Genomic DNA, 14,501 nt, shown 5'->3' on the forward strand with positions numbered 1-14,501 from the left:
CTGTATAGGGAAGGGAGGGTAGGCACTAGACACCATGGAACTGTATTGGTTAAGGGAGGGTAGACACTAGACACCATGGAACTGTATAGGGAAAGGAGGGTAGGCACTAGACACCAGGGAACCGTATAGGACAGAAAGGGGCATTAGACACCAGGGAACATTATAAGGGAAGGAGGTGGCCAGTAGACTTTGAGGTTGGCCCACGACTTGGTTCCAGTGTTCAGTGTTGGCCCACTTTGTATTTGAGTTTGACACCCCTGCTTTAGAGTGATGGTTCATGCAGCCCTTAGGCTTCCAACAGCGCAAGGCTTCCACTGAATTTTTAGTGCTCTAAACTTTTACCGCAATATATAGTCATTGAAAGACCTAGTGACCAGTTCAGTATTTTGAATCACGATTTCCTTTGTTGTTTTCATAATGCTGCCCAATCCTTTGTTTTTCCAGCACTCCCAGTCAGTAACTACCTCAGGCAAAGAGACACCCACATTCTTAACAGAGCGAATGGCAAATGTTAGGAGACGTCACCAAGATAAAAGACCATTGTGAGTGATCCTAGTCCTCATGGACCGTATTCATCCTCGGAATTGCCCACTGGAAATGAAATATTTTTTGAAACTACAACTCTGTTTATGTTGTAGGGATGGAGCCGGGATACGGAATCGCCTTGTTACATATGAGCCTTCAGAAGAGTTTGTGAGAAATAGCCATGTTATAAATACACCTGTTCAGACTATGTACATCATGGCAGATCTCGGGACCAGTGGAAAGTGAGCATTTCACATCATTTCCTTCCATTCAGAAAAGGAGAACAAGTGACTCTTTATGTGTAATAGTAGCATTTTTAAAGTGGACCTGAACTCTTGCACAGGAACTAGTTAATAATCAGGGATATACTGAAAACGCAGGAAACCACAAATTTGCAAAAATACTTTTTCTTTTTAATTTTCCAAAAAGTGCAGAATATTGTGTACAAGAGCTTTAGGGCTCGTTTCCACTATAGCGAATCCGCATGCAGGCACTGCATGCGGATTCGCATAGGCAATACAAGTGGATGGGATTGTTTCCACTGGTGCGTTGTGCGGGTGCGTTTTGGTGTGCGGGGGAAATCTGCACGGCAGAGCCGTCAGATTTTGCGTGGAGCAGGAATGAGGGCGAATCGCCCGCAATGTATTTAATAGGGAAATCGCATGCGGCTTTGTCATGCAGTTTTCTCTGCGATTTCGCGTGTAATGGTATGGCAATTTACACAGGCAGTGACATGGTTAACCACTTGCCGACCGCCCCCAGCCGATGGGCGGCGGCAAAGATTGGGCCTAAACGACCGCAATACGCCCACCGGCGGAGGCGGCGGCAGGCGTGGTTATGCGGCGATCGCGTCATTCGTGACGCGATCAGCCGCCGGCGACTGGCTCCGCCCCCCTCGCGCTGTAACCCGCTGGCCATTCCGAAGCGCCGGCAGGTTACTAGCACCCGGATCGCCGCATGTAATCTGTATAGTAGGCTTTGTAATGTATACAAAGCCTATTATACTGGCTGCCTCCTGCCCTGGTGGTCCCAGTGTCCGAGGGACCACCAGGGCAGGCTGCAGCCACCCTAGTCTGCACCCAAGCACACTGATTTCCCCCGCCCCCTGATTGCCCATCCCCCAGACCACTGATAGCACCCAATCACCCCCCTAATCACCCATCAATCACTCCCTGTCACTTTCTGTCAACGCTATTTTTTTTAACCCTAAACTGCCCCCTGCTCCCTCCTGATCACCCCCCCACCCCTCAGATTCTCCCCAGACCCTACCCCCCCCCCCCCTCTGTGTACTGTATGCATCTATCCCCCCTGATCACCTGCCAGTCACCCATCAATCACCCCCTGTCACTGCCACCCATCAATCAGCCCCTAACCTGCCCCTTGCGGGCAATCTGATCACCCACCCACACCAATAGATCGCCCGCAGATCCGACATCAGATCACCTCCCAAGTGCAGTGTTTACATCTGTTCTCTACTCGAAACACCCACTAATTACCCATCAATCACCACCTGTCACTGTTACCCATCAGATTAGACCCTAATCTGCCCCTTGCGGGCACCCAATCACCCGCCCGCACGCTCAGATTGCCCTCAGACCCCCCCCCCCTTATCAATTCACAAGTGACCCCATTTTAGAAAGAAAACACCCTAAGGTATTTCGTTAGGTGTATGGTGAGTTCATAGAAGATTTTTTTTTTTTGTCACAAGTTAGCGGAAATTGATTTGTATTGTTTTTTTTTTCACAAAGTGTCATTTTCCGCTAACTTGTGACAAAAAAAAAAAAAAATCTTCTATGAACTCACCATACTTCTAACAGAATACCTTGGGGTGTCTTCTTTCTAAAATGGGGTCACTTGTAGGGTTCCTATACTGCCCTGACATTTTAGGGGCCCTAAACCGTGAGGAGTAGTCTTGAAACCAAATGTCGCAAAATGACCTGTGAAATCCTAAAGGTACTCATTGGACTTTGGGCCCCTTAGCGCAGTTAGGGTGCAAAAAAGTGCCACACGTGGTATCGCCGTACTCAGGAGAAGTAGTATAATGTGTTTTGGGGTGTATTTTTACACATACCCATGCTGAGTGGGAGAAATATCTCTGTGAATAGACAATTGTGTGTAAAAAAAAAAAAAATTGTCATTTACGGAGATATTTCTCCCACCCAGCATGGGTATGTGTAAAAATACACCCCAAAACACATTATACTACTTCTCCTGAGTACGGCAATACCACATGTGTGGCACTTTTTTGCAGCCTAACTGTGCTAAGGGGCCCAAAGTCCAATGAGCATCTTTAGGCTTTACAGGGGTGCTTACAATTAGGCCCCCCCAAAATGCCAGGACAGTGAACACACCCCACAAATGACCCCATCTTGGAAAGTAGACACTTTAAGGTATTCAGAGAGGAGCATAGTGAGTCCGTGGCAGATTTCATTTTTTTTTTTTTTTTTGTCGCAAGCTAGAAGAAATGGAAACTTTTTTTTTTTTTTTTTTTTCACAAAGTGTCATTTTCCGCTAACTTGTGACAAAAAATAAAATCTTCTATGAACTCACCATGCCTCTCACTGAATACTTTGGGATGTCTTCTTTCCAAAATGGGGTCATTTGGGGGGTATTTATACTATCCTGGAATTTTAGCACCTCATGAAACATGACAGGTAGTTAGAAAAGGCAGAGATGCTTCAAAATGGGAAAATTCACTTTTGGCACCATAGTTTGAAAAACGCTATAACTTTTACCCAATCCAATAAATATACACTGAATGTTTTTTTTTTTTATCAAAGACATGTAGCACAATAACTTTCGCGCTCAAATGTATAGGAAATTTTACTTTATTTGAAAATGTCAGCACAGAAAGTTAAAAAAGTAATTTTTTTGACAAAATTCATGTCTTTTTTAAAGAATATAATAAAAAGTAAAACTCGCAGCAGCAATCAAATATCACCAAAAGAAAGCTGTATTAGTGACAAGAAAAGGAGGTAAAATTCATTTAGGTGGCAGGTTGTATGACCGAGCAATAAACCGTGAAAGCTGCAGTGGTCTGAATGGAAAAAAAGGCTCTGGTCCTTAAGGGGCGAAAAGACTGTGGTCTTCAAGTGGTTAAATTCGCCTGCTTCTTAGCCAAGCGAAATCGCATGCGAAATCGCGGGGAAAGCCACATGCAGAAACGCATCCACATGCGATATCGTCCGCGGTGAAATCCAGGCGATTCCGCACCGCAACAGTGGAAACGAGCCCTCAATCACGTAGTAAGGTGCATGTAATTGGTTGACAAAGGTTAAATCACGTAGTAAAGTGCATATAACTGGTTGACAAAAGCAACAACGTTGATTTGTTTCGGGCCGGTGACCCTTCTTCAGGCCTTTATACATACAGTGAAAATCTGCACTAGTGAATTACACAGTTGTATCTCATCTGGACAAATATAAAGCCAGGGTAGACGACCACAAGAAGTTTCAAAAGAAGCAGCTAATTTGTAAATGCAGGACGTTAACCCTATATCTGCTTCTATGAAAACAGCAAGTAGACACACTGCAGATTTATTGAAGGATGTGTATCAACTGTAACAATTAAATGTTTTTCTTTAAAGGTTATTTTGCTGTTGCTTCTCTTTTAGAGCAGAGAGGAAGTTCTGAGTTCATATCCATTTAAAGTAAACCAGAGATGGGATAATTGAAAGGTTTGATACTTACCTGGGGCTTCCTCCAGCCTCATAAGCACGTCTGAGTCCCTTGCTGTCCTCCCGCAGTATGCCGTTCAGCTACAATCAGCCCCTTTAACTGGCTCAGTTGGGAGGTCCGCGCAGTGTCGGACTGGGAGCTGGAAAAGCTGAGGAAGTCCACTTGCTGGCCAAGCTGCAGTAATCAGGTGTTGCTGCTCACAGTGAAGACTTGCTGCAGGTTTCTATTGGGAGTGATAACACAGGGTTACTGCTGCTTTGCCAGCAGGTGGATTTCCTCAGCTTTTCCACCTCCCAGTCCGGCACTGGGTCCGCGCATGTGCACAAGATCCCGATTGATGAGACTGAGCCAGTTACCGGGGCTGATTGCGGCTGAAAGGCAGACGGCGAGGGACTCTAACACTTGCTTATGGGGCTGGAGGAAGCCCCAGGTAAGTATCAAATCTTTTAATTGTTCCATCTCTGGTACACCTTAAGTTCACATTTCTTAGTGATTCACTTATAGCCACATGCATTTCTTAGAACATTTCTTTATAGGAATTGAGAAAATTACCAGATGCTTGCTCAGGCTGAAGGTAAATAAAATTGTTTAAAAACTGTTTAAAAAAAATAGAGGAGGTAAAGGTAAACATGCCTCCTCTCAGGGAAACCAACTCAAATAGTGAGGTGATAAACTGCAATGTTATTGGTCCAAATGAATAAAACGCTCATAAATTGCAACTCATTTCTTGGTTGCCACTTCTTCAGGCAAATGGAGCAAATCTTTAATGAGCCAATCGCTAGGCGCTGCTACGGCTCATTGGAGACCATGAACACTTCAGTATTAGTTAGGAGAGTTTAAGCCCACTTTATTAACATTATTTGATTAGTAAAAAAGACAGCTTTTGCACTTTTTGGGCTCTTCCAATTGTATAATTTTATTTTACAATTAAAAACCTTTCCTTTAATCTCTGGACACCTGAGAGCTGGATATCTAATCAGCATTGAATCAGCTGCATTATCACCTCTTGGGCTAAGTTTGCACTATGCCGGGTGTACGAGTGCATTCACAGCATATCCTGAACGCACGCGATGTGGCCTTTTGCAGCGTCCAGCGATATGTTCACACTCGCCACCATTGTGCATCCAGTCTGCCTCTGTTGCCATCCAGGTCCACCACTGCCGCCATTCGAGTCTTCCATGCCGCTGAGGTTGCTCATGGAACCAGTACAAGCCTATGAGAAGACAATGCTTGCTCTGACTAGGCTGTTTTCCATTTCTGTTCCGGAACTACTCACCTGTCTTCTGTGGCCATTTGGGTCCTCCACGTGCGCTGACACAGCTGCTGACTTGGGGACAAGTGCCGTTATCAGAGTCCCAGCAGAAGCATTAGGCTCCCATTGGGTTGTAAAGGATCAATGGGAATCCTTTCTAGAAACAGGGAGGATTCTCATTGGTCCAACCCTGAACCAATGAGAATCCTCCCTAGTATGGATAGCTTGCTATCAATGTCCCTGATGAAAGAAACAAACAGCAGATGATTCAACCTAGCATTGTTCCTCAAAACCAAAGTATTAGTATTGGATATTTAATGGCATTTATTAGCTTGTCCTAGCATTACCTCTTTTGTTTATTTGTGTATCCAATTCCAGAGTGGGATTCAAAGAAAATGAACATGTCCTTTGCACAATACGTGTAGATGGAAATGGAGTCATTACACTGAAGCCAGATGTCACAAGCACAAAAGGGTTCTACAGGTAAATACACTCCATTACAGTAGTTTAGAGTTACAACAGTTCAGTGAGCCAAATGGCCATTCACACTTAAAGGACAACTGTAACGAGAGGTATATGGAAGCTGCCATATTTATTCCCTTTAAAACAATACCAGTTGCCTGGCAGCCCTGCTGGTCTATTTGGCTGCAGTAGTATTGGAATGACACCAGAAACAAGAATACAGCTAATCTTGTCGGATCTGACAATAATGTCAGAAACACCTGATATGCTGCATGCTTGTTCAGGGTCTATAGCTAAAAGTATTAGAGGCAGATGATCAGCAGGATAGCCAGGCAACAAGGTTCCCACAATGCAACAAGGTTCACATACAGGAAACTGTCAGGCCCTAGGTCCTGACATCACACTGTGGGTGGTGTTTCACTACAATATCAGCCATACAGCCAGCTGATGATCTACTCAAGAAAAGATAAAGATTTCACATAGGAAAGGGCTATCGACTACCCATTCAGATGAAGTTCAATCCGTTGTTACAGTTCCTCTTTAAATTAGTTAGTCCACCCCCCAGCTTATTTTGATTAGTGATGCCTTGTAGTGTGCTGCTGCAGACTGTTCCTCTGCATTCTTCCTAGGCTGGAGGTAGAGGGTCAGAAGCGACAGCTATGGAGATACTCGCTGCATCATGTCTCGGAGTCAGTTCAAGGAGAGGAGCAGGAACGGGAAGAGGCTCTCTACAAGGACGTAAGTGGCTGTAGACAACAAATGCTAGAATGCATGTGAGGACTGCAAACAAAGTACTTAGTTCAGAACAAAAACGTACATAGTCATCTAGGTTTAAAGTTAACCTTGTCTGTGGCACCTAAAAAAAAGTTCCACTTACCCAGGACTTCCCCAAGCCCCCTGCAGCCGTCCTGTGCCCTCACCGCTCATCGAATGTCCTCTTGTCCCCGCTGCATATCCGTTTAATTTTCAGCCGACTGGGAGTCGCCCCCCGGCAACCCGTAATCTTCTCCGCCTTACCGGCATCAAGCGTATCCTGCGCAGGTGCATTACGCCTGCGCAGGACACGCTTGACGGCTGCAAGGAGAAGAATATGCGTGGCCGGGGGCTGACTCCCAGTTGGCTGAAAATGAAACTGACATGCAGCGGGGACCAGAGGACACTTGGGGAGTGGTGAGGGCACAGGACAGCTGCTGGGGGCTTGGGGAAGCCCCAGGTAAGTGAAACTTTTTTGTAGGTGTCATGGTTAAGGTTCACTTTAAGAGAAAAAGGTGTGTCCAACAAGTACATCCTCTTGAGCTTGACTGTAACTTCAATCTAAAGGAAGGTAAAACCATGAGAGTAAAAATGATCTCCTCAGCGCGGTGGCATAGTGGTTAGCTCTCTCGCCTTGCAGCGCTAGGTCGCCAGGTTCGAATCAGCGGGCAACTTATTTGAAGACGCTGCTCCCCCATCCACCGTGTGAGTTCATATGCTCACTGCTCAATCCTTCCTCCGCGCCACCCACATAACTACAGTACGCGTTGTCTGCTACACAGCTGAAATGCGCTTGTACTGGCCGGCCCAGCAATGTTGCCCAAGGGGATCGATACCGATTCCCTTATGGTCGCGACCAATCACAGTGTGTATGCACCTTTAGTTGGTTGAGGTTGGAGTGCGTTTGTGATCAGCTATGAATCTAAGTTAACCCTTTTTAGGGAAAATTTTAAAATGAGCCATCTAGAAATAGCATGACAACCAGATTAGGGCAGTACTACTGAGTTATAGAAAAAAGATGTCTGCTACCGAAGCAGTTTAATTGGGTACGAAGTGCACTTAGTGAATTGGGCGCTGCCATAGGCCACAATGCAGTTTGAGGCTGTGGCGGCACGGACTGTCATTTGGCCTCCAGAGGTGCTGGAGTTCACCTGTTGCATTGCCGAACTCCAGATAATGTGTAGCCGAACTTCAGTTAACGGTAGTGTTTCAGTAATAGGAACAGTAATGTTAGACTGCATTGCAATTCCCTCTGATAACTGATGAGAGGTCAGAAAGTGTGTGGGTGTGCAAATATTCCTGTCAACATGGAAGAAGTCCAATGGCTTATTACTCTATGGAAGCTGATTAAGCATAAGGAGCAGCACCAGATGCCAATCTTCACACCTAACAAATTCTGAGGTGGCCGATTTATAATAAAATATTTAAAAACCTTTTAAAAGGAGTACTGTGTTGGTTTTGCCTATCCTGAAGAAATTGGCCAGAAACTGACATTATAATGGGCACCTATCACACCTACAGAATATTCACAACTAGATTTTTAACCTTTTAATACCCAAAAAAGAATGTGTCAGGAAAGCCCTATTTATCTCACCTGTTTATTTTCACTTTAGGTTCACTTTAAAGTTCAATATCAATGGAGTTTAACCATCAGTGCCAAGAGTCTATACTGCTTAGTAGAAAAATAATTGTTGTTTTAACTGGCACATTATTTTTTTTTTTGCCTTATTATGGCTCTTGTTTATGATTTTTCTCTTCCATTGTGTGTTTCTTAGCTGTATGGCAGACATAAAGAGTACCTGAACAGTCTTGTGGGCTCAGATTTTGAATTGGTGAGTTAACTGGCAATGAACGTATATCGCTTAAAGTGGTATGAAACTCAGCATTTCTTCCCTGCTTTAAAAGACTCTTTACAGCATAAAACCTACTACCAGCAGAGGGGAAAAAAAAAGTAGAAGAACAGCATTCAAACAGTTAAACACAGCATTACCTCTTCTATAAGCTCTGAAGCTTATATCCAAAGTGATTACATTTTCTTGTTTAGGTTTCCTTATCACAGAGGGAAAACTTTTGCTTCGGGTCACAGACAGCAGCAATAGATGCCCAACAGTCTTTAACCTTTTTCGCAGTACTGCCTGAATTGTCTCATTTTTCTGACAGGGCATTTGCTGCCGACTAAACTCAGTTGCCTAATGCAGCCATGCAGAGCGGGCAGGGAGCAGTCATAGTTACCTGTTCAGACAGCTTTCTTCTCCTCTCCTCCACCCATGGTGGCGCTGCACTCCCGACATCCTGCTCTGGGTCCCGATCATATGATGTGATATGGTTGGAACACAGAGGATGGTGTCAGGCGGTGCTGCAACACTGATTTTATCCTCTGGGCCTTGATCGCATCATATCACTTAATTGGAACCCAGAAGACCTGTCGGGATTGCAGTGCTGGCACGGGTGGAAAAGCGAGAAGAAAGCTGGTCCAGCAGTCTGGCCAGATAACTATGACTCCTCCCTGCTCATGGGCGTCCGCACATACGGCAAAACCGGGCATCTGCCCAACCCTGGCCGCCCGCTGCCCCCCTGCTGCTCTGCATAGCCTGACAGGCTGGGCAAGGCATACTTCCCCAGAGGCAGAAAAGCATACTGTTTTACTATATGTAAATTTAAAAAGTAAATTTATTTCCACACTATTTGATGCAAAAATAGGTACATATTCTGTCTTCTCTTCTATAATGAGTAACTCCACATTTGTTTAAAAAAAATAATGTTAATATATTACACAAATCATTTTGTAACTTCATGCTATTATACAATACCTTCTATTTCACTCTGCAGTGAGTATAACTTTCTTATAAATGTAAAAAAAAATCAAAGCTTGCTGGAAACCGCAGCTATAGTATAAGGATTTCTATTCAAGACTTTGCCACAATTCTCATCTCTCTGCTTATGCCATTGGCCCAGAAATTTTCACACACCTGGAAACATTTCTAGCATCTCAGTGTCCCTAGGCTTATGGCACTGACCCAACCTTCACACAAGGAAGGAGAGTTACAGATCTGTGGGAATGTAGGGGCGACATGGCCTTGGTCGCTAGAGATGCCTGGTATCTCTGTACATCTTTATCACTGCCACCTATCTTTTCCTCCTGAGAAGTCATTGCCTTGCACTGCATGAGTGGATACAGCGCACAGCAGGCATGTAATTATAACAGGAGGTTTTTTTTTCTTCCTGGTAAGGATTTTAGTTAAAGGATGTGCACTTCAAAGTCTGCTTGTCTGAATGCTTAACTTGTGGCTTTGCTCCTTAGTGAGTCACTGACCTAGGATTATCATGCACCTGGTAAACTCTTGCATGCTTGTTTTGGGGCTCTGAAGAAGTTAAACCACTGAGCACAGAGCTGGGGAAATAGCAGCTACTGAAACAAAAGTGAGAAATGGCAGCTATCGGATATAGTCATACTGGTTCTCTTTTAACTATGGACCCCCAGGTGACATAGCCTTCACATGGACACACCCAAATTTCACAGAAATAAACACGATAGACATTCTATCACACTTTAGGAAAGAGCTTTGCAGCTGTCTGTGTCTTTGAGATTTCTCCTCACGCCTTGTCTTTTGTGACACTTGTGCGAGCAACAGGAAGCGAGTGTATTTCTACTTAACCTCCCTGGCAGTATGGAACAGACTGACTCGTCCAGGGAAAAATAGCTGAAAACTTATGGACAAGTCAGGCTTGCCCAGCAGTAAGGCAGGGTTCACTTTATTCGCATGCATTAAAACTTGCACTTGTATGCAAATTTTCACATTCTCCGGAAACCTGCATGCGAAAATTCACACACGAATGCAAAAAACTGCATGTTTTCAGACAAAAAACTACAGTAATGAGTGGAGAAACTATGGCCTGGCTGAAAGGAAAAATTAAATTTATTTATTGATATGATTTTGTGTTTTAAACTCTTTTGTTTATTATACTCAAAATGTATAGTACCTTGTGTGACACATTTAGGTTAGTTACAGGCAAATTCATGAAAATTTAAATAATAATCCTAACATTTGTACAGTGTTTTTCTCCTATTGGACTCAAAATGCTCAAGAGCTGCACCTACTAAGGCCGCGCTCAAGAGGCAAGCCTACAGGGCTAGGAAGTTTTGCTTAAAGTGGACCCAAATTAAAAATACAAGATTTCAGAAATAAAATCTATTTTCTAAATTATAATAATAAATAGCAGCCTTTTTCCAGCTGCATGATGACAAATATAAAATATTTTACATTTATTGGAGGAACCCCTCCCTTCCTTTAAAATTGCCGGGATTTTTCCGGCAAACTGGTGGAGTAGATGGTGTCCAGCAATGGAGGAATTGCTAATGGCTGCCACCTGTATAACCCTAGTTATGCAAAGAGAAGGGTGAAAAGCATGCACTGAAATGCTCATAGGCTTGAAGGAGTGTTTATTTTTCTTTGTATGTGTCAGAGTGGTGCAACTAAATATTTTTAACTAAAAAAAGTTTGGTTTGGGTCCGCTTTAAGGACTTCTTACTGATTAGGTACTGACCCTAGCCAGGATTCAAACCCTGGTTGCGCAAATCGAAGGCAGAGCTAATCAGTACACCATCCAGCCACCACTTGCACAGAAATTGAACGCCAGGGAGGTTACTGGGAACCCAGACATCAGTAAAACCCAACATGGATTCTTAACCTTCCTTGCTCTGTCCAAAGCATAGATAAAAGTTTTTAGAAGTATTAGACTTTAAATTCTTTCAACGCTAGTACTACATAATCGTAATTTCCTCTTTGTTTTTTGTTTTTTTTATTACCTTTCCTTTTCTGTGATTATTCTAAAGCTTTGCTGCATCACTCTTTCTGTACTTTGTCATTAAAACAACTTTCACACACACACATCTTTTCCACGGACAGAAAGTCTTCTGTGCTTCTTTTGTGACCACATCCTCATTAGATTTGTTCCCCTCAGTGCTTGAACAATCCTGTATATGTTATGTATATGTGCTTATTACTACTATGCTGCATCCATTGAATTTAGGTAAAGGATTATGAGTCTTTAATTATACTCTATGTTTAATTTTCAAGCCGCCTGCTGGTGTGCTGAGACTGTGTATCAATGGAGAGATTGGTAAGTGAATTAAAATATTCAGTGTTTGTGTATTAACATCATTGTTTCTACTGTATGACCATAAAAGCTCTGTGTGGTCTTGGGTTAGGAGTGCAGGAAACTTGACATACAAACAAGTAAAACTATAAACAAAAACAAAAAACTTTAATATTTAACTTCTAGTGCCTAACCATCAGGCAGCACAAATCTGACCCGCCTCAACTCACCAGCAGCTAACCCCAATTTTCTCCTTACCTGTCATTGAAGAGGAGCTTTGCTGAATGTAACGATGATTAAAATGGCTTGTATTCTACAATGTTTGAGTTATCACTCAGTTAATGTTTTCCCATTGTAAAATATTTCCTCTCCCTAATTTAAAGGATAACTAGCAAGAGGGCTATGGAGGCTGCCTTATGTATTTCCTTTTAAGCAATACCATTTGTCTGGTTATGCTGCTGATCCTTTGCCTCAAATACTTTTAGCCATAGACCCCTGAACAAGCATGCAGCAGATCAGGTGTATCTAACATTGTCAGATCTGACAAGATTAGCTGCATGCTTGTTTCTGGTGTTATTCAGACACATCTGCAGCCAAATAGATCAGCTGGGCTGCCAAGCAACTGCTATTGTTTAAAAGGAAATGAATATGGTAGCCTCCATATTCTTCTCACTTAGGCCCGGTTCACATTAGCGTTCCCTGTCCGGATTCGCCGGGCCAGATCCGGACCGTATACTGTACAAACGGAACGTACGTTCCGCATAGCAATGCAAAGGCTATGCGGACGTTCACACGCGTCCGTTCCGTACAGTACGGAGCCGGACTCCAGATGCTTTTCCAACATGTGCTATTTTTCGGTCCGGATCATCCGGCCCACGCACCCGGACCGGAGCCTGACTGCACCATCCGGAAATATGAAAGCAATGGGAAACGGAAGCACAGAACACACTGGAGACAACACCGGACGTTCTACCCCACTTCCTATGCGTATTTATAGCGGCCATTTCAGATGGGGACACATGGGCCCAGCATATCTGGAGTGGTGCAGCAGTGACACACGTGCTGGAGCTGTTTTGGCAGTATGTCGGAGGTGGAGGTGAGGCCTACAGCGGAGGACCTGATTCTACAGGTGCACCTTCTGCAGACCCCAACAATTTTATGGTAATTTTGTTATTTTTTTGCCCCACGGATCCGGATGGCAGCCTGATGCATGCCTGATGCAAACGGACCGGATCCGAATCGGAACCGCACAGTTCCGATCCAGATCAGGTCCTGATCCGATCCGGGATCCGGTCCGTTTGCATGCCAAAACGCAAGTGTGAACGGGGCCTTAAGTTGTCATTAAATTTCTTAAATTCAATCTTCATTGCTGGTAATCACTGCGGAATGTTTGTTTGTTGAATGTTCTGAAGTGAGAAGAAACACCTGGGCCATATGCAATTTACTTTTTCTCCTTAGTTTTCTCCTAGGAGATATTTTTCATATTCAATTTAAAATAACTTTTTAGCATTTTACAATGGGAGAAGTACCAAAAAGTAGGTGAAAAACTACTGTCAACATTATTTTGAGTATTTGTTTGTTTGCAGATAGTTTAAAAGTAATTTTATGACAAGTTTTGAAAATATCACCTAGGAGAAAACCCAGGTGAAAAAGTGAATTGCATATGGCCCCTGGGCTCATATGCAATTCACTTTTTCTCCTCAGTTTTCTCCAAGAAGATAATTTTTCATCTTCTGTATAAAATACATGTTCGGCATTTTGCAACTGAAAAAGCACCAACAAGGAAGTAAAGTAATTCTGAGTACACTCTTGCTTGCTGGTGGTTCTAAAAAGGCATTTTATTGACACTTTTGAAAATATCACTTAGGAGAAAAAGTTAATTGCATATGGACCCTGGGCCCATATGTAATTCACGTTTTCTCCTTAGTTTTCTCCTAGGTGATCATTTTTTATCTTCTCTTTAAAACTTTCCGGCATTTCACAATGAAAAAAATAAATTAACCACTTCACCCCAAAGGCGTTTTTACCCTAACGGACAAGAGCGATTTTCACCTTTCAGTGCTCATCCCTTTCATTTGCCAATAGCTTAATCACTATTAATCACAATGACATGATCTATATCTTGTTTTTTTCACCACCAATTAGGCTTTTTGGGGTTGATATTTGTTTTTAATAATTACTTTATTTTCTATGCATTTTAAAGGAAAAACCAAGGAAAAAATGAAAAAATACACAATTTCTCCAATTTTATCCCCTATAGTCTTAATATAAACACTGCTACAGTACATAAAACCCACACATTTTATCTGCATATTTGTTATGGTTATCACAATATTTTAATTATGTCCCTAGTACAAAGTATGGTGACAGTAATAAAGATGTATTTTATTCTTTGGTGGTTTTTTTTTCACTATTTTCATGTGCACGGGGATGCACGCGTGGACGCACATGCGTGCGCACAGTGGCAGCAGCACTGTCTGACTTATAAAATCGTCCTTGAGTCATTAAGAGGCTCTAGCAGGACGTTTTTATAAGTCAGCTTGTCATTAACTGGTTAATTTCACAATTAAAAAAGCACCAAAAGCAGAATAAGTACTATCAAATTGATTTTGTGTATTCTCTTGCTTGCTGGGGGTTTAAAGGATACGTCCAAGGTAATGAAAAGGCAAAAATCCACTTACCTGCAGCTCCAGTGGCTCCTGGTCTCCTCGGGGGGGAGGGTCGGCATCTGCATC

General features: G+C 43.1%; 1 protein-coding gene across 1 annotated transcript in view; it reads left to right on the forward strand.

Moving 5' to 3' along the window:
- Positions 1 to 14,501, forward strand: part of MKS1 (MKS transition zone complex subunit 1) — a 42,560-nt gene that overhangs the window by 8,429 nt on the left and 19,630 nt on the right. Inside the window, exons 5-10 of the mRNA XM_068265863.1 lie at positions 445 to 542; positions 639 to 767; positions 5,833 to 5,937; positions 6,546 to 6,654; positions 8,445 to 8,501; positions 11,748 to 11,790. Coding sequence (XP_068121964.1) covers positions 445 to 542; positions 639 to 767; positions 5,833 to 5,937; positions 6,546 to 6,654; positions 8,445 to 8,501; positions 11,748 to 11,790 — 541 coding nt within the window. The remainder of the gene's footprint in view (positions 1 to 444; positions 543 to 638; positions 768 to 5,832; positions 5,938 to 6,545; positions 6,655 to 8,444; positions 8,502 to 11,747; positions 11,791 to 14,501) is intronic.

This window comes from Hyperolius riggenbachi, chromosome 2, assembly GCF_040937935.1.
Source record: "Hyperolius riggenbachi isolate aHypRig1 chromosome 2, aHypRig1.pri, whole genome shotgun sequence".
NCBI lineage: Eukaryota > Metazoa > Chordata > Amphibia > Anura > Hyperoliidae > Hyperolius > Hyperolius riggenbachi.